The sequence below is a fragment of the Budorcas taxicolor genome, chromosome 3 (assembly GCF_023091745.1).
Source record: "Budorcas taxicolor isolate Tak-1 chromosome 3, Takin1.1, whole genome shotgun sequence".
In the NCBI taxonomy this organism is placed as follows: Eukaryota; Metazoa; Chordata; class Mammalia; order Artiodactyla; family Bovidae; genus Budorcas; species Budorcas taxicolor.
The window spans coordinates 89,755,651-89,775,588 of record NC_068912.1 but is presented as its reverse complement, the minus strand read 5'-3'; the positions used below and the strand labels follow the sequence as shown (position 1 = coordinate 89,775,588).

At 42.4% G+C, this 19,938-nt stretch overlaps 1 protein-coding gene across 1 annotated transcript in view; it reads right to left on the bottom strand.

Annotated features, from left to right (window-relative positions):
• The window catches only part of PLPP3 (phospholipid phosphatase 3), an 88,217-nt gene extending 78,937 nt beyond the window's left edge, over positions 1-9,280 (bottom strand). The window contains exon 1 of the mRNA XM_052636633.1: positions 8,587-9,280. Coding sequence (XP_052492593.1) covers positions 8,587-8,725 — 139 coding nt within the window. The 5' untranslated portion in view covers positions 8,726-9,280. The remainder of the gene's footprint in view (positions 1-8,586) is intronic.
• Positions 9,281-19,938: the final 10,658 nt, after the last annotated feature.

The following is a 19,938-nucleotide window of genomic DNA, read 5'->3' as shown; positions in this document are numbered from 1 at the left end:
TGATCTCAGTATTGTTGATAATGAAATCCTCAAGGTACTTTCAAATTCTCAAGTGTCCACAAATCTAGGCACTGAAAAATTGCTCTGATGGAATTTTCTTTATGTCCACAGAGAGGCTTGTCAGCACAGGCCAAGCTGTTCCACAGCTATCTCTATATAACTCTGTCCCCTTTACTGCCCAATGTGATCCTTGCATTAAGACTCATATTTGCGTCCTATATTGGGACTTCCCTAGTGGTCCAGTGGTTAACACTTTGCCTCCCAGTGCAGAGGGTTCAATCCTTGGTTGGGGAGATAAGATCCCACATGCCTTCTGGTCGAAGAACTAAGACATAAAACAGAAGTGATATTGGGCCTACAGAACATATTTGTACATATGTGCACCCAATAAAATGGACATAAATGAAATGGAATGGAATAGAAAGAGGGAGCCTTCATGGCATAAACTGCATTGGAAAGTGGGCAGCAAGGTAAGCTGACAAGAGTTCTGGAAAATTTAGTGACTCCTTACTAGCTGGGTGCTCTTGTTCAAGTTACTTCTCTGAACTGCAGTTTCCTCCTCTCTAAAGGGATCTAATATCTACAGCACATGGTTGCATGAGCAATGAATATAATCACTGTCACAGTTATTCCCTTCCTCAAGAGACATGGAGAATGCCCTGGATGACAAGCATTTCAATTATTTTCAAACATGGTTGCTCTTTTTAGTTCGATTTTTTCCCCTGGGCTTTCAAAAGACACATAAAAGAGTTGACCCTGAAACAGGCCCTTTGTCCAAACTTCCTCCCAGCCTTCCTAAGGTGTATCTGTCTTTCCCGTAAAGTGATACGGCCATGTCACTTCCAGAGGAGAAGAAAGTAACCACCAAAGGCTCTTGAGGTTCCCACACACTGACTTTCCCCAAACCTGCCACTGCTCTCCTCTGGTTAATGGAGAACATTTGTATTCCCTGTCTGGCTTTTTCTTAGATTCTCTTCACAACTGTTTCCCCTAATATATTTCAGGCAACTTTGCAACTAAAACATTAAAAAAGATTTCATAGAACCATTGAAGAGTAAGAACAGTGGGAAGGAAAGGAAAATTCTGTTACTATGAATAATAATAGCTACATACTACCCAATAATGACAGTGCTTTTAAAACTTTTCAAGTAGTTTCAGATTTATGATATCATCTAAGCTGCACCATACATGAGTGTCATGAGGTTTGCTTTTGTATTTTACAGATGAGGAAACTGAGGCCTGAAAGATTAAACAGTTTTTGCCCAAGTCACATGTGTAGAGGACATTCTGTCAGGATTTGAACCCAGCTCTGGGTGAATCCAAAGCTTGTACTATTTCTCCAGTACTCTGCCAAGCTAACTTTGGTTTTTTAAAGGCTCTCTTTAGAAATCTAATTCATTCATTTTACTTTTTACTCACACACAACAAACTTCAATATCTCAAAAGAAAATATTTATAGAGTTTACACTTCATATATCCAAAGTGGTTACTTGGCCTTCAATAAGTTCACTACCAAGAGCTCAGTTTAAATAAAAGTCCCAGATTCTCAGCAACTAGGAGACACCACCAAGCCCTGGATGGGAAAGATTCCCTGGAGTAGGTAATAACAACACACTCCAGTATTCTTGCTGGAGAATCCCATGGACAGAGGAGCCTGGTGGGCTACAGTCCATAGGGTTGCATAGAGTTGGACACTTTCATATTCACCAAGTCCTCACACTAAAAATCACAGGAGACTTTCAGGTAAGCACCCAGTGGTAATTTTTCCTTTTGAAAGAGTTCTAAAAGTCTTGAATATTTTTTTCTTAATTTTATTGGAGTATAGTTGGTTTACAATATTGTGCTAGTTTCAGGGGTACAGCAAAGTGATTCAGTTATACATATACACATATTCATTTTTTAGATTCTTTTCTTATATAGGTTATCACAGAATATTGAGTAGAGTTTCCTGTGCTGTATAGTAGGTCCTTGTTGGTTATCTATCTTATATATTATAGTGTATCTATAGGTTCATCCCAAGCTCCTGATTTGTCCCGCCTTCTGTTGCCCTGTTGCCCGGACGTTTCCCCTTTGGTAACCATAAGTTTGTTTTCAACATCTGCAAGTCTGTTTCTGTTTTGTCAAGAAGTTCATTTGTATCATTTTTTTAAAAATTAGATTCCACATATGAGAGATAGCATATGTTATTTGTCTTCGTGTGACTCACTTCACTTAGGATGGTCATCTCTAGGTGTCTTAAACATTTTTATTGGAAAAGACAGGTATACTGACCACAAACAGAAAAAGAAAAAAAAAAATACAGACCATCTAACAATTTAAAAAGTGCCAGAATATTTAATCCTTCTCTATAAACCAATAGCTTTTTCTCAATCGCCATTAAGACACTAGCTATTAAACAACACAGTGATTCTCAAATTTAGCCTGGTAAGAATCACTAGAAGCTTTTACGAAACACAGAATCCTAGGCCATGGTCCAGAGCATACTGAATTTGAATCTTCTGGAAAGAAGCCTGAGAATCTGTATTTCACACCAGACAGGTGTTCTTGTTAGCTGAGGCTATGAAGTATTGAATCCTGAATAGCAGGAATCCTGAAAGTTGTCACTCCCCAGATAATGTGTACCATGTTGAACTGACACCCAGGGTAGTGAGTCTCCATTAATAAAACTTTTTAAGCTGGGAAGTAGCCCCAGGGGGTTGGCATTATTAATATCATGCTATGCACAACAGGGTTTGCCAGCCCAAACAACTGCACAGGAAGTGGAAAAGAAAGAATGTCAAATTGACAGGAGATCAATAGCATTACACGTGGAAGAGGCTGCCAACCCTGACTTTAACAGTCTCCTACAAAGGCAGCTATACCACTAGGGTATATATCAAGTACAAGAGAAAGGGATGAAAGAGCTAAGAGGAAAGAAAAAACTAGCCAATCCAGACAATGAAGAAACAAACGTTTTGAACTGTCCTGGAAGAGTCAGCAGGGCTTACCTACGAAGTGGAGGCTCCCTTCTCATTTCAATCAGTGCAGGATGCTTCTTGGCGGGAAGGTTCACTAGCTGCTAAGTGAAAATCTATTTCTAAATTCTTTGGTTCATGTGGTAGATTAAGTTATCAAAGTCTGCTGCGTTATCAAAACACATACTTAGTGACTATGATAGCAGAGTTTAAAAAAGTAGAAGGGAAAACCTGTTGGGCTTGCTCCCTTGTTCGTTTGTAATTCCTATAAATTTTAGGAAGCAGGTGAAAGGACACACCTGGCCGGGAAAAAAAATCTAGCCAGTTTCTCAGCACATTGGATGAACTCTAAGAAAAGACAATGCTCTTTATCCCTCCGGAATGAACCCCAATTCAAGCTAATTGTCAGCAATACTTCTTCGATACAAAAACATAAAAATTCAACTGTTGATAAATAATTGAGGAGAAGAAATTTCTGGGTTTCTACACCAGTTATCTATCAGCACAGATTCATAAAATCGTTAGTGCTAGAAGCGGTCTGAGAGATGATCTAATCCCTTTCCTTTGTGATCATAATCAAGAAATCAGGCCCACAGCATTCAAGGGAATGTTCTCAAAGTCACACAGCAACACGGCGATACAAGACCAGAGCTCCTACTCCTAGGCCCTTATTCTTGTGACTTCCTGAGCTAATATACAACCAAGAGCTAAGCAGAGCGCAAGTATCAGGTACCAGGTAGACATTCAATGAATCCAAGTGCCATTCCTCTCTACTAGAAATCGGTCCTGGAATGTCACAAGGCTGCTTTTGACATTAGACATCATCCCGCCCAACCAGTCATTTCACTGTTGGAAAAAAACTGAGACTCATTAAAAACTAACTTGCCACAACCACACAACTAGCTGCTGGCACTGGCCACCCTGGAACCTGAACTTCTGGCTCCACATCTCCCATCTTCTTCACTACATCACACTGCCTCCCTCTCACTAGTAAAAGAGAAGAGTTTAATAATAATACATGATAATTTTATTTATCCCATAGACTGAACCAGTTCTAGAATTTTGTTTCAGCCATTTAACTGCAAATCAAGAAGTGTCCAAAAACATTCTAGAACCACTAAGTTACTAGCATAGTTGCTGACTATCCAAATTCACTATTTTTACCCATTTGAGTTTCTTTCTCTTTGCTTCACTAACCGTGTTTCCTGGTTAGGAATGACACAGGAGCCAAGCCTTTCAAACCAAACCTGCCTGAGCACCTGCTCCTTCAAAGATCTCCCACCCCCACCATAAACTCAGTTACCCCACCTTCTAGGATCAAAAGTCAAAGGAGGAACAGTCTTCAAACTACCGTATAACTGCACTCATTTCACATGCTAGCAAAGTAATGCTCAAAATTCTGAACAAAGAACCTTCTCTAAAGCATGATCAGAATATACTGTGAAGATGTGATGGCTCAAAATACTGCTAAATTTTAGGGGTTGCCTTCTCAGCTAAAGTTTAGATCAACAATGAATGAAAATCATCTGTCTTCAACCTACTAGGCCAGTGTGAACTTCTCTTTTTGGACGTGGATGCTTTGTGGTCTTTGCTATAATATTGTTATTGAGTTTTTGTTTCATGGTCTCATCTACCTATGATTCTGAGACACAGCATATAAACATAAAAAACAAAAGCTTCATATAGGGGTCTGGGTTATAAATCCTTTGCATTTGCCCAAGGATTGAGAGATGACAAATAATTTTCACATCCAATATTTCCTCTGATGCTCATGGCAACGTAATGCAGCGGCTACTCTGATCACCATCTCACAGATGGGCTCACTGACCTCAGAGGATGAAGGCCCTTGAATAGAGCCCTTGACAAAAAGCTAGACCTGTCTTACTCTGCCCACTTATCAAAATGCACGGGCTGGGAGGAGGCAGTCAGTAAACACCTGGGGAGAGAGACGAGGAAGAGGTGAGATGAAGCAGAGAAGCTCCACATAGATTTACCAAATTTGCACATTTGCACTACAGTTATGCACCGCTGTTTGTGCTTTCTTTGGAACCACTGTCTCATAGGGTAAAAGAGCACCCTCAAAATTTGGGAATAACTCAGTGTTAGAACAGCCCCAAATCAAAGCAATGCCTTAGGGCAACGAGACCATATCATTGACCAGAAGAGCTGAACCACCTTTATCCATCTGTTTCATTGCTAATAATTAGCTGGAAAATGTGGAGGGGCACTGTGTGTGTGTGTTAGTTGCTCAGTGTGTTCAACTTTTTGCAACCCCATAGACTGTAGCTCACCAGACTCCTTCTGTCCATGAGATTTCCCACTCAAGAATACTGGAGTGGGTTGACATTTTCTTCTCCAGGGGATCTTCCCAACCCAGGGATCGAACCCCTGTCTCCGGCATTGCAGGCAGATTCCTTACCAACTGAACCACCAGAGAAATCCTGGCTTTCTACCAACAGAGCTTTAAAAATTTTCTAATAATCTGAGTTTTAGGATTCTTCTGATGAGGGAAGGGGGATGGACTCCAGTCAAGCCCGCTGGGATCAACTCAAATTGACTTGTGTTAATCTCAGTTATCTCATCTATAAAATGGAGATAGTCTCTTCATCAGTTGCAGTGCAAAGTACATAAACTAATTTACTTGACAAAGAGTCTAATAGAGCTTAGATAGAAAAGATGCTCCTTCCTCCTTGTATGGGAATTGTCTCTGCTGCTCTCTTGTAACCTGGTACAGCAAAAACATTGTATTAAAAAAAAAACAGAAAGCCATCCATATTATGCAACCAAAAGAAAAACAAAATCGATTTCAGAAAAACTACTATGCAAAGATTCATAACCATATTTATAAGCAATAATTGGCAAAGATAGCTATTTTCTGGGATATAAACTCCCACAGGTGATGGTCTGACACCAGATTCCTTTCACTCTCAAAGGCGAGTGGACTTCTGTTGTTTCACCAAGAATTTTACATTCCAAAAAGGTAACAACACATATATTGCACATTGCCTCTTATTTTTTTCCAGACACAAGGAGAGGAATCTTGGTGTATATTCATTCCTGTGAGAGAATAAACAGAAAACTGTGTCTCCCTTTGTCATATACTAGGGCTTTGTAATCCTGACCACATGATCAATAGACTACATAAAAATTAAATCATGACTGACAGTCCCAGGCAAAAAGTGAACCAAGCAGAAACAATTTTTTAGGACTGTGATGTGTGGAATATTAAAATCACATGTTGTGTTAATAATTTTCTTTTGGAAGTCAAAGGGAGTTCTCCTGCATAAATTTCCCAAGTAAATGTTTACCTTGCAGTGTTTCCTATTATAGGAGGTCAAGATGCATCAAATTAGTGATATTGTGATTTGGTCTATGCACAGGGGATATGCACACATTTTAAATGACTTGGTTGACATGATGTTAATGGCAGGGCATATACCCTTAAAATGGAGAGCTGTGTGATTCTTACAGTAAAATAAAAGATTCTATTATCTTATAAACATTTTTTACAGTAAACAAAACCATTTGCTGGAACAGGCCAAGAGTAAATAAACTTAACAAACAGCTAGGTATAGAATATTAGCTTTGGAAGGGACACAGGGAGATTCGGGACAGATGAGGAGCTGAAATGCACAAATGTACACCTTACTCACACCTTCAGTGCACAACAGTATCTTTGGTTTTGTGTGTCCCTGGCTAAACTATAGCTGATAGGTGTGTCTTTCTGCAAATTCCTTCACACTTTTTCCTTTGATAAGACACACCATGTCTTGGGATTGCCTTCTGAAATCCCAGAGGGAAGGGTAACAAAACTGTCTGAGCTCTGCTTCCCTAACCACCAAGTAGGAGATAGGAGGGTACATGGCAACAGACAGTCTAGAAAGAGTTCACCCTTCCACCAACAAAACGCACCAGTAAAGACTGGAAGCCCCAGATTAGTTTACAGCAAACAGCTTCAGTGTGTTTCTGGGTTCCTGGTACTCCCCCAGGACCAGGGAGGATCTCTTAAAACTTCAATAGCTTGGCAAGGAGACTTTAAGCACTAATCTCCCCACTGTGCATAAGTCGGTTGCCTTCAGGAAGGTGGGCCCCCCAGTGACAATTCCTTTACATAACATCTTAATGTTGAATTTATATGAAGAGGTGAGAATGGGATTTGCCACCTTTCTACAGGCACCTTTCTCCCCTTCCACAGAGCACAACTGACCTTCAGCTGTCTCTGTGTATCTAAAGGAGGCCATTCTTCCATTTAAACTCCAAGAGTCTCTTCTTCCTTTGACTCTGAAAATTCACTATGGACAGTCAAGCCAAGGACAGACGGACCTCAGTAAGGACCCTGCTACAGAGTCATGAACACAGGGACCCGGGACTCCAGCCCAAGAAGCCTCTGGTTTGCACACTCTGCGTGCACAAATCCAATTTAAAGGGGACTTGAACCTCCTGTGCAGGAGTTCTATTTTAAGGGAATGAAATTAGGAACACAGATGTTTCTTCAGTTAGCAGAGTTGGCAGAACAGTCCCTGGACCAGATCCGAGTTCTTAATGCAGGAAGGGGCCTCAGAGAGCAACTAGTTCAACCCACTCACTCAATTGATAAGGAAACTGAGGCCAAAGAGGCAGTTAGGTGGTACACTCAGCAAGTGGCAGAGTGGCCCTGTTCTGATGACAAGTCCTGCGCACTTTCCATTTCACCATGATTAGCTTAAAAAAAAAAAAACAAAAAACCCTAAGCTGACTTCAACCTTGGAACTCCTGTATATTCGTGTCAATAGCCACCCCTCGCCCCGGGGGCAGTTCATAAATCCTCCTGACCCTCCCACCCCACGCCCTATACTCCTTCTAGCTGTGACTTCCAAATAGTTTGGAAAGCAGAAGCAAGCTACTGCCTCACTTTTCGGGAGTACAATTAATGCTGGTCCCAGTGCAGGACGGTGGCTAGTTTTCCCAGTGCCTCAGTTTCCTCACTGGTGAAATGGACCTCCTCGCTCATACTGCACCGAGTCACGGAGAGGGCCAGTCAAAACTAATACCTGGTACACAGTAGGCGCTTTAAAAGTGACTGCTGGGTAGGCACCATGCATCGAGCCCCTCGAGAGCACCCTCCCAACCCCTGGGGGGCGTTCAGGAGAGTGAAAGCAAGTGAAAAGGCCAGGGCAGTCTCAGCGGAAGGGCTGGATGTTTACATTCGGCCGGGAGAAGGTAGCACTCTCCAGGCGGGAGCCCGGCGCTCCAGGAGATCCATCTTACTTGGATGGATGTCCAACCAGCTCTACGCCGGCTCCGGGTCCCAGTTCCATCGACTTCCCCTTCCCTAGCGGGACGAGCCCACTCTTTTCGTGGGATTCTGCCCGGGTTTCCAACTGCAGCTTGGCTTTTAGGATTCGGTGTCCAAGTGGCCCGCGAAAGCCTACAGCGCTCCCGACGCTTCTCTACAGGCCGGGGAGGCGGCGGGAACCGAGAGGGCGGGGACCCGGGGGCCGAGAGCCGCGCGAACGCTTCCCGAGAAGCCTGCAGGGGCCCCCGAGGCGGACTGCGCGGCGCGGCCGGGAGACGCCGCCCCGCACGCAGCCCGACTCGGGCTGGGACGCGTGCCGGGCGCCGAGGGCCCGAGGGACAGAGGGGCCGGGCTCACCCATGAAGAGGCAGAAGAGGTCCAGGCAGATGAGCAGCACCCGCTTGCTGCCTCCTTTCCTCGGGTTGTTGTTGAGCGCCGGACTGCCGCCGTTCTTGCTCTCCGCGACGATCGCCTTGTCGTACTTGTAGTTTTGCATGGCGCTGGTCAAGACGCCCGGCGACAGCAACCACACACCCAGACGCCCGGGTCGCCTCCCGGCCGAGACTGCTCGGGGCGCGGCGGGAGAGTGCGGCCCCGCTGCCCGCTTCCCAAGGCAAGCGGTGGTGCTGTCTGCTCCCCCTGGAGCTCCTCTGCTTTTCCTGTCTCAATCGCGAATCGTTCGAAAGTCCAGGGTGAAAGGAGCCAACTTCTCGAGAGGAAAGTTCTGCAGCGCTGTACTGCTTGCAACACGCGGAGCTGGCGTGTCTGTGCGCAAAGCCGCGAGTGGGCAGCTCGGGCGCTCGGCCACCTTCCTCCGCGCCTGGTTGCTTAATGAATGGGAGCTGCGCGGAGCGGAGCTGAGCGGAGCCCAGCCACCCTCGAGCGCTGCCGCGACTCCAACTTTCCTCCTCCTCCTCTTTCTGCTGCTGCTGCTGCCGCCGCGGCTGCCGCTGTGATCACCAGGGTTTGTTTTCAGCACTTTTATTGCACGAGGTCCTTTTAAAAAAGAGAGAGGGAAAGAGAGGGACCTCCTTACTTGGCTCAGAAGGGATTCTGAAAGCACAGCCCCTTCCTTAAGCAGCCTAAGACGTAGGATAATTAAGGCCACATTTCCCCCACCCCCTTCCAAAAGAAAAAAAAAAAAAAATCCTAAAAGGAAAAGTTACTCTCAAACCAGAGAATCCGGGAGCCCCTAGCGTTCAGAAACACTGAACTGTCACAAAAGGAGGGGGAAAAAAAGTATAAAAAGAAACATTTTCTTGCTGGCCTTGGGTCAGGCAAAAGTTTAGGCTGTACAGCTCAAAAGCGTTTCTTCTCCATGACACGTTTGGGGCTTTCAAGTCTTTATTTTGATTTGAATCTTATTATCCCAAAAATATTCCAAGAAAAAAAATCTATTTTTATTGTTTTTAAGATCTTAACACCCAGCACCAGATACTGGGGTAAAATCTGAGGGTGCGTGTGTGTATGTGTGCTCAATCGTGTCTGATGCTTTGTGACTGTATGGACCCATGGACTGTAGCCGGCCAGGCACCGTGGTCCATGGAATTTTCCAGGCAGGAATACTGGAGTGGGTAGCCAGTTTCCTTCTGCAAGGGATCTTCCTGACCGAGGCATCAAACCCTCGTCTCCTGCATCTCCTGCACTGCAGGTGGGGAAGCCCAGGATTCTGAGGATAGGAGCAGGAAAAGAACTGCAGGACTCTGGAACTAGACCTGTGGTTTGAAATCCTGGCCTGGCCACAGCTCTGTGCTTGGATTTCCCGATATGTAAACTGGAGTTAATGTGTTTCTCCAAAACAGAGGAACTGTGAAGACTTAAATAGCTAATCTACCTCAGGGCCTAGAACAGTGCCAGGTATAGGTGTTAACTGTGATTTTTACTCCTGTTTCCAGGGTGAAGGAGTTCCAAGCCCTCCACTAGATCAACTGGCCCCCAACCCACCTATACCACTATGCGGGGGGTGAGGGAGGGGGGTGTGGGGTAGTTTGGGGGTGATCTAATGCTTTGCCTTAGAGATTGTTATATGCTTTTAAATTACTTTATTTTTAATTGATTTAATTTTTAATTTTATTTTAAAATGTATTTGATTCTTAATTTTTCTTCCAAGTAGAGTACAAACATTTCCAAGGCAAGGGCCTTTCCTTTTAACTTCTGTAGTGCCTATAGGAAACCTGGGCACACAGTACCATAAATAGGTATTCCTTCCAGATGTCTTTTTTCTGTACATCCAGAAATAGAAATATTGTAGCTTTTTTATACATTATATTGATCATGTTCTTTTTTATACTGACTTGTTATGGGGTTCAGTAATCTTATATCCAGCCACCACAAGCCACTTGCCTTCTCTCCAATAGTCATTTCCCACTCCACACTCTGTCCTCCTTCTCCTTCTGCCTGTAATACACATCTATCCCTTCTCTAACTACCAAAATGCTTCTCTTGTTTTAGGGTCTGAAATGTCACCTTTTCTCTGAGCCCTTCCTTGACCCCTGAATAGAATTAATTTCCCCTTCAACACTTTACTCTCATAGCATTTATCACAATCTGATTTGGTACTATAGTTAGTAAAGACTAGTGCCCTCTGTAGATTATCAGCTCTGAAGCATCTCCCAGGTATCTTGCACAGAGTTTGGTGCCTGCAAAATTAAGCTCAAGTCTAGACTGCATAGCAACCAGTGGGTTGGCAAAGAGAGGCAAAATCGCTGTCTTCTGTCTCCAAGACGGTTTTGGAGCTGCGGTATCTAGATGCAGATTAGACCCAGCATTCTCCATTCAAATAGCAGCAAGGAAAAGTCAGGGAAATTAAGAGAACCGATCCCTTAGACACCTTTACAGTGAGAAATGCTTCTTCCTGACATGTTAAAATAGCAGAAACAGTACAAGGCCAATTACAACAATTACAAGGCCAATTCACCATTACTGACATTCTAAAAGGAACTCTGGGATTCTGGTGTCTACCCTTGCCCACCCCACGCTCCTTGTTATGACGATCGTCCTTGAAGTTCTAAGTCACCAAACTACGTCTTTGGAATCCCAGATGAAAAGTAAAAACAAGCCCCTGAGACTTCAGCAGCCCTCTCTGATTTTTCCCTCCTCCGAGCATCAAAAGTCCTCTGAGGATCATTAAGTGCCACTGACAGCCACTTATATCCACTGTAGAGTCTTCTGTTCTGTTATTTGAATTTTAAGTTACCTCCCTTTACATCTCCTGTCTGTTTTTCCCTCTCTATGGAATGACTTTTATTAATTTAAGAATACTCGTTTTGAAAAGCTAGATTTTTACTGTAGTTAAATGGTATAACTCAACAATAGCTGTTGGGCTCCTTAAAGTAACTGAGTAAGACTGATGGTAAACTTCAGCACTACACTGAATACCAGGAACCTTTTTGGCTTTAACGTTCCCTGGATTAAATTCAGCTACTTATTAAGAAGGATAAAAATCTGTTATTCTGGGAGTGGAAAAAGGGGGAAAATAAATGAATGTTTAAATAAGAGCTTTATATTTCCATTTACAAGGCTCTGTGGGCTACTTTTTCCATAACAAAAAGATCATAGTGCTAATTGATGCATGTTGTTGGGTGCAAACAACTATTACATTTGGATAACTCTTCAAAGGAGCAGAACACTGCAGATACTCATTAAAATGGACTTGAACAAGCCATAAGCATAGTGTCAGTATCATTCTTTAGATAATAGGATATAAAACAGCCTCCCCAGATGCATACATTTGAAGGCCTCTTTGCTTTAAATCCTAAAATTGGACAAACCAACTAGCAAGTAAAATGCAACAGAACTGACTTGATAGTTTAGAGTGGTGTCATTTCAAAGTAATTACATAATTTAAATTCCTGGTAAACATAGCCTACCCGAATGCACACCTGAAAATGACATTCAGTTCACTAAACTAGTTTGTATAAAGACTATAACATCAGCGGGGATAAATGCCTCCTTAAGATTAACTTATTATGTGTGGCAACAACAGCACATCATTCTTAAATAACTAATACCTCCCAAGAGATTTAAATGGCCTTCATTTCTAAGATCTCTCGTTACCTCATAACTTTATTTCTCTCCCTTTTTAACCCCTAACATTTAATAATTAATCATTTCTTTATTTTTTGAAAAGGCATGAATTGGCTTTGGAAATATTTAAAGGAAAGGTAACTGGGTTTCTTTACATAAAATTGTGTAGTCAAAAGGTCAGAGCCCAAATTTCCCAAGTCGTTGAAATTCACTTAAGGAGCCCTAAGTTTTGGCTAACAAGTACCCATTTATCCAGGTTCTTTTAAAGTGTTACATTCCATCTCTGGTTTTCACTAAACAAAACTTGTTGGCTTGCTGCTCCTAAGTGTTGGATTCAATAGCACAAGAGCTCCCACTGAACTAAGCAGAGACCTCCAGAGCAACACTCTGGAGGAAAGGCAGGAAGGAGCAGAGGATTTAAGGTCTGAATATCTTGGGAGTGCTGTTTGACTTGAGAAACACTCAACAACCTCTCTGAACTTTAATTTCCTCAACTTTTCAATGGAACTGACATTTTTCTCTGGTTTCAGGGACTAAAACATTAGTAATGAAATAAGATTTGAAAATACGTAGTACACCACAGCAAATGGGCTTCCCAGGTGGCACAGTGGTAAAAGAATCCACCTGCCAATGCAGGAGCCTCAAGAGACCCAGGTTCAGTCCCTGGATTGGAAAGATTCCCTGGAGTAGGAAATGGCAACCCACTCCAGTATTCTTGTCTGGAAAATTCCATGGATAGAGGATCCTGGCAGGCTACAGTCCATGGGGTCACAGAGTGGGACATGACTGAGCATGTGCACGTACACATATATACAACAGATAGTTGACAAATGTTAATTAAATGTTACAATCCTAAATGAGCACTTTATTTCTACAGTATACCTATTTTAAATTCAGATTTTAAAAGTTATCCAGTATAGATCGAGGGTTAAAGTCTTTGTGCTTCTTGTATCAGATTGCCTAGGATGCAAATAAAGATGTGGCAGAGATATTTGCAATCCACTCCAGCATTTTCGCCTGGAGAATTCCACAGACAGAGGAGCCTGGTGGGCTATAGTCCATAGGGTCAAAAAGAGCTGGACACAACTGAGTGACTAACACCCATCCAGTACTAACTCTGAATGTATCATTTAATTTTATTGATTTTTCCTCTAGATGAAATAACACTTTCAGCATCTCTATATCTAAATGTTTTTAAATGTGCAGTTTCTTGAGAATTCTGAAGGTATTAAATCAAGCATGCTTATTTCGTTTACACTATTTAGTTACACATGGTTTTCTTCAGGATTGTTTGTGAAACTCAAGAAAAGCTATTTGCTTAAACTAATGATCTTGTACAAGTGGAGTACTTTCATTTTAAAAGCACTTTCACATCTGTTATTTTATTCTTACAGCTCACCAGAGTAGGTGGGGTTGATATCATTAGACCATTTTATAGATGAGAAAACTGAGGCAAGCCCATTTAACTGGCTAGGAATGGTTTGCCCCGAAGGTAAAATGGAAATGATTCTAACATTAGCTCATGCTGTGTAAAATAGAGCCCTTTACAGTTTATAAAGGTATTTACATTCACTGATCTCATTTCAGGTAGGTAAGGCAGAGATCATTATCTTCATTTTAGAAGTGAAGGCACTGAATTTTTGAAAGATAAGAGATTTACTTAAAGTTGGAGTTAAGGGGATTCCTGAAGCACTAGAATTCCTGAAAGTGAAAAGTGAAAGTGAAGTCGCTTAGTCAGGTACAACTCTTTTGCGACCCCGTGGACTGTAGCACCCCAGGTGCCTCAGTTCATGGGGTGCCTCCAGGCAAAAATACTGGAATGGGTTGCCATTTCCTTCTGTGGGGGATCTTCCCGATCCTGGGATCAAACTCAGGTCTCCCGAATTGCAGGCAGACTCTTTACCAGCTGAACCACCAGGGAATCTCTAGAATTCCAGAAGCACTCTTTAATTTCTAAATCAAGATTCTTTTCGTTACATCCTCAAAGATGATCAGAAATTTCTGCTTCTCATCTATAGTTTCAGAGTACGTTAAAGGGAGTGCAAAATTAGTCTCACATCTTTATTAAAAAGAACTAGAAAAAGTTTTACACTGTTTTGTCTTTTCTTATAGATTTGGAAAGGAATGATATTGTTGCACTTTGTGTCACTGAAAAGGAAGATTTGGATCGGTTGTTTGTCAAGCAGTTATTTGTTACCAAAAGGAAGTTTGAGAATACAAATCACTAGTATTACTGTAAAGCAGCCTCAATTCATGTCAATATTTTTACCTTTCTACAAGCAACAATCTTTTCTTTAGCTAAAACTACACAGTTAAGAACTAACTGCATAATAATTTAAACAATCAATGCTGTTCATTAATTTAAAAAAAAAATCCAGAATGGACAAAGGAACTTGCAAATTTAAAACGTCTCTAGACCAAGTAAAACTGGAGCATGGCTGCTAACTCAAAAGGAGACTGATGCTGCCACCTTGTGTCATTTTAGAAAAATGCTAGGATTCCCAAAGTGACCATTGTAGCTGGTGGAATAATTGTAAGAATAATTCAGAATTTTTATATTGTACATTAAATGATAATAGTCAATAATTTTTGATATTTTCCTGATCCAATATTTATTATTCATGCAACAAGGATTTTTGAGCATCTTGGAAGGAAAGTTATGACCAACCTAGACAGCATATTAAAAGGCAGAGACATTACCTTGCCAATAAAGGTCCGTCTAGTCAAGGAGATGGTTTTTTTAGTAGTCATGTATGGATGTGAGAGTGGGACTGTGAAGAAAGCTGAGCACCGAAGAACTGATGCTTTTGAACTGTGGTGTTAGAGAAGACTCTTGAGAGTCCCTTGGACTGCAAGGAGATCCAACCAGTCCATCCTAAAGGAGATCAGTCCTGGGTGTTCTTTGGAAGGATGGATGTTGAAGCTGAAACTCCAATACTTTGGCCACCTGATGCGAAGAGCCAGCTCATCTGAAAAGACCCTGATGCTGGAAGGGATTGAGGACAGGAGGAGAAGGGGACAACAGAGGATGAGATGGTTGGATGGCATCACCGACTCGATGGACATGGGTTTGGGTGGACTCCGGGAGTTGGTGATGGACAGGGAGGCCTGGCATGCTGCGGTTCATGGGGTTGCAAAGAGTCAGACACGACTGACTGACTGAACTGAACTGATATGTACCAAACATTCTTTTAGGAACAAGGGATATGGCAATCAACAAAGCAGATAAAAATTCCTATCCTTTTTGAGGCTGTTGGCCTCTAGTTATTTTATACGTATGAACTCAGTAAAAAACTCTGTAAGGAAACTGTTCCCACTTTACAAATGAGGTTACTGGGGCCCAGAGAATTTAAGAAACTGGTCTGAGATTACAAGGTGTTAGACCCTGGATTTGAATGAGGGCCATCTGATACATGAGTCATTGAGACTCTCATCATCAATCTGAATAAATTTGTCCTCTGTCTAGGTATACAAGGGAGAAATTAGAGCTTTGCCCTAGTGGCACTTCAGCTGTGTGTGTCTGGAAAAAGAATGGAATGTGTGAAGGTGTTGTGTGTGTGTGTGTGTGTATACATATGGGTTTCCCAGGTGGTGCTAGTGGTAAAGAATCCGTCTAACAGTCAGGAGACATAAGGAATGTGGGTTCGATCCCTGAGTCAGTAAGATCCCCTGGAGGTGGCTATGGCAACCCACTCCATTACTTTTGCCTGGAAAATCCCATGGACAGAAGAGCCTGACGACCTACACTCCATGGGGTCAAAAGAGTCAGACACGACTGAAGCAACTTAGCACACACATATACATACATACACATCTATTGCATTATTTACTGAATTCAATGTATACATATCCCATATATGTATTCACTGTATACATATATGTGCATTTATTCACTGTATATATATATGGGTATTTATTAATTTAATCACACATTTTCATGAGCACCTATTCTATACTAGAATTCATGCTAGATGCTGCTGCTGCTGCTAAGTCGCTTCAGTTGTGTCCAACTCTGTGCGACCCCATAGACAGCAGCTCACCAGGCTCCCCCATCCCTGGGATTCTCCAGGCAAGAACACTGGAGTGGGTTGCCATTTCCTTCTCAAATGCATGAAAGTGGAAAGTGAAAGGGAAGTCGCTCAGTCGTGTCTGACTCTTAGCGACCCCATGGACTGCAGCCTACCAGGCTCCTCCCATGGGATTTTCCAGGCAAGAGTACTGGAGTGGGGTGCCATTGCCTTCTCCATGCTAGATGCTAGAGATAATCAAATGAAAGTTTATGGTCTCTTTCATCGAATGACTCATTCTTAGTAGGAAAAAAAAATAAACAAATACTTGCAGTATTATCCTGACACATCACATTTTATTGTAAAGATTTAATTGCTTTCTTCAAAAATCTATATTTTTTAGACATAAGCCAAATCTTTGTGCTTAGCATGGTACATAATAAGTCATCAAAAAGTAGATGTTGAATGAAAGAGATATAAGTTTCACATAGGGCTATCAGGGAAAGTTTCACAAAGCAGATAAGGAAGGGCTATGAAAAAAACCTGGAAAAGATATGTAACTTGAGTACACAGAAACAAAAGAGAAAAAAATATTTACAAAACTAACTGCAGATGGATAATTGACATAAATATGAATGATAAAATACAAAGAAGAATCTATTCATGACCTTGGGTGGGCAAAGATTTCTTATATGGGAATAAAGAGTAATAATGACAAAAGAAGAGATGTAATTGGATTTCATTAAAATTAAGAACTTACATTTATAAAATACACCTGAGGTCACCAACCATGGGCTAAAATTCAGCCCACTACATGTCTTTGTACAGTCTGTGAGCTCAGAATAGTTTTTACATTTTTGCATGGTTGAAAAAACTTTAAAGAACAATAATGTTTCATGATATGTGGAATGTACATGAAATCCAAATTTTTGGTATCTGTAAAGATTTATTGGAACAACCATGCTTATTCATTTAATGTATGACTTTCTACAGCTGCTTTGTGCTACAAAGGTGAAGTTGGGTAGTTGCAACAGAAGTCACATGGCTTACAAAGTCTAAAATATTTACTATCTGGCCCTTTACAGAAAAAGTTTGCTGACACCTAAAAAATATAGGTAAAAAAGTAAAAAGGCAATTAGGACAGATTAGGAAAATACATATACCCTCAAACAGGACATATTCAGAATGTATAAGTAACTATAAACCATTCAAAAATATAGACATCACTTAAAACTTTTAAAGGGTCAGGGAAGAAGGGAAAAGTCTTGAACAAAGTCTTGAATGAACAATAAATATAGGACAAAGTGCTCAACGTAATTAGTCATTCATTTCAGTTCAGTCGCTCAGTCATGTCCGAGTCTGCGATCCCATGAATCCCAGCATGCCAGGCCTCCCTGTCCATCACCAACTCCCAGACTTCACTCAAACTCATGTCCATCGAGTCGGTGATGCCATCCAGCTGTCTCACCCTCGGTCGTCCCCTGCTCCTCCTGCCCCCAGTCCCTCCCAGCATCAGAGTCTTTTCCAATGAGTCAACTCTTTGCATGAGGTGGCCAAAGTACTGGAGTTTCAGCTTTAGCGTGGTTCCTTCCAAAGAACACCCAGGGCTGATTTCCCTCAGAATGGACTGGTTGGATCTCCTTGCAGTCCAAGGGACTCTCAAGAGTCTTCTCCAACACCACAGTTCAAAAGCATCAGTTCTTTGGTGCTCAGCTTTCTTCACAGTCCAACTCTCACATCCATACATGACCACTGGAAAAACCATAGCCTTGACTAGATGGACTTTAGTCGGCAAAGTAATGTCTCTGCTTTTCAATATGCTATCTAGGTTGGTAACAACTTTTCTTCTAAGGAGTAAGCGTCTTTTAATTTCATGGCTACAGTCATGATCTGCAGTGATTTTGGAGCCCCCCAAAATAAAGTCTGATACTGTTTCTACTGTTTCCCCATCTATTTCCCATGAAGTGATGGGACCGGATGCCATGATCTTCGTTTTCTGAATGTTGACCTTTAAGCCAACTTTTTTACTTTCCTCTTTCACTCTCATCAAGAGGCTCTTTAGTTCCTCTTCACTTTCTGCCATAAGGGTAGTGTCATCTGCATATCTGAGGTTATTGAGATTTCTCCTGGCAATCTTGGTTCCAGCTTGTGCTTCCTCCAGCCCAGCATTTCTCATGATGTACTCTGCATATAAGTTAAATAAGCAGGGTGACAATATACAGCCTTGATGTACTCCTTTTCCTATTTGGAACCAGTCTGTTGTTCCATGTCCAGTTCTAACTGTTGCTTCCTGACCTGCATATAGGTTTCTCAAGAGGCAGGTCAGGTGGTCTGGTATGCCCATCTCTTTCAGAATTTTCCACAGTTTCTTGTGATCCACACAGTCAAAGGCTTTGGCATAGTCAATAAAGCAGAAATAGATGTTTTTCTGGAACTCTCTTGCTTTTTCGATGATCGAGCAGACGTTGGCAATTTGATCTCTGGTTCCTCTGCCTTTTCTAAAACCAGCTTGAACAGCTGGAAGTTCACGGTTCATGTATTGCTGAAGCCTGGCTTGGAGAATTTTGAGCATTACTTTACTAGCGTGTGAGATGAGCGCAATTGTGAGCTAGTTTGAGCATTCTTTGGAATTGCCTTTCTTTGGGATTGGAATGAAAACTGACCTTTTCCAATCCTGTGGCCACTGCTAAGTTTTCCCTATTTGCTGGCATATTGAGTGCAGCACTTTCACAGCATCATCTTTCAGGATTTGAAGTAGCTCAACTGGCATTCCATCACCCCCACTATCTTTGTTCATAGTGATGCTTTGTAAGGCCCATTTGACTTCACATTCCAGGATGTCTGGCTCTAGGTGAGTGATCACACCATTGTAATTATCTGGGTCATGAAGATCTTTTTTGTACAGTTCTTCTGTGTATTCTTGCCACCTCTTCTTAATATCTTCTGCTTCTGTTAGGTCCATACCATTTCTGTCCTTTATCAAGCCCATCTTTGCATGAAATGTTCCCTTGATATCTCTAATTTTCTTCAAGAGATCTCTAGTCTTTCACATTCTGTTGTTTTCCTCTATTTCTTGACCACCTCCGAGGTCAGGGGCAGAAATCGGGAGGACCCCATGCCCGAGGGGCAGTGGCCAAGAGGAGCTACCACACGTCTGAGATCAGGGCCGGTGGCCGGGAGGAGCTAGCCCACGCCTGAGGCCAGGGGCCGTGGCCGCGAGGAGCTACCCCATGCCTGAGGTCAGGGGTGGCGGCTGAGAGGAGCAACTCCATGTCCAAGGAGCAGTGGCTGCGGGGGCGCAGGAGGGCCTAGAGGAGCTACTCCACGTTCAAGGTCAGGAGGGGCGGCGGTGAGGAGATACCCCTCTTCCAAGGTAAGAAGCAGTGGTTGCGCTTTGCTTGAGCGACGTGAAGAGATACCCCATGTCCAAGGTAAGAGAAACCCAAGTAAGATGGTAGGTGTTGCAAGAGGGCATCAGAAGGCAGACACACTGAAACCATAATCACAGAAAACTAGTCAATCTAATCACACTAGGACCACAGCCTTATCTAACTCAATGAAACTAAGCCATGCCCTGTGGGGCCACCCAAGATGGGCGGGTCATGGTGGAAAGGTCTGACAGAATGTGGTCCACTGGAGAAGGGAATGGCAAACCACTTCAGTATTCTTGCCTTGA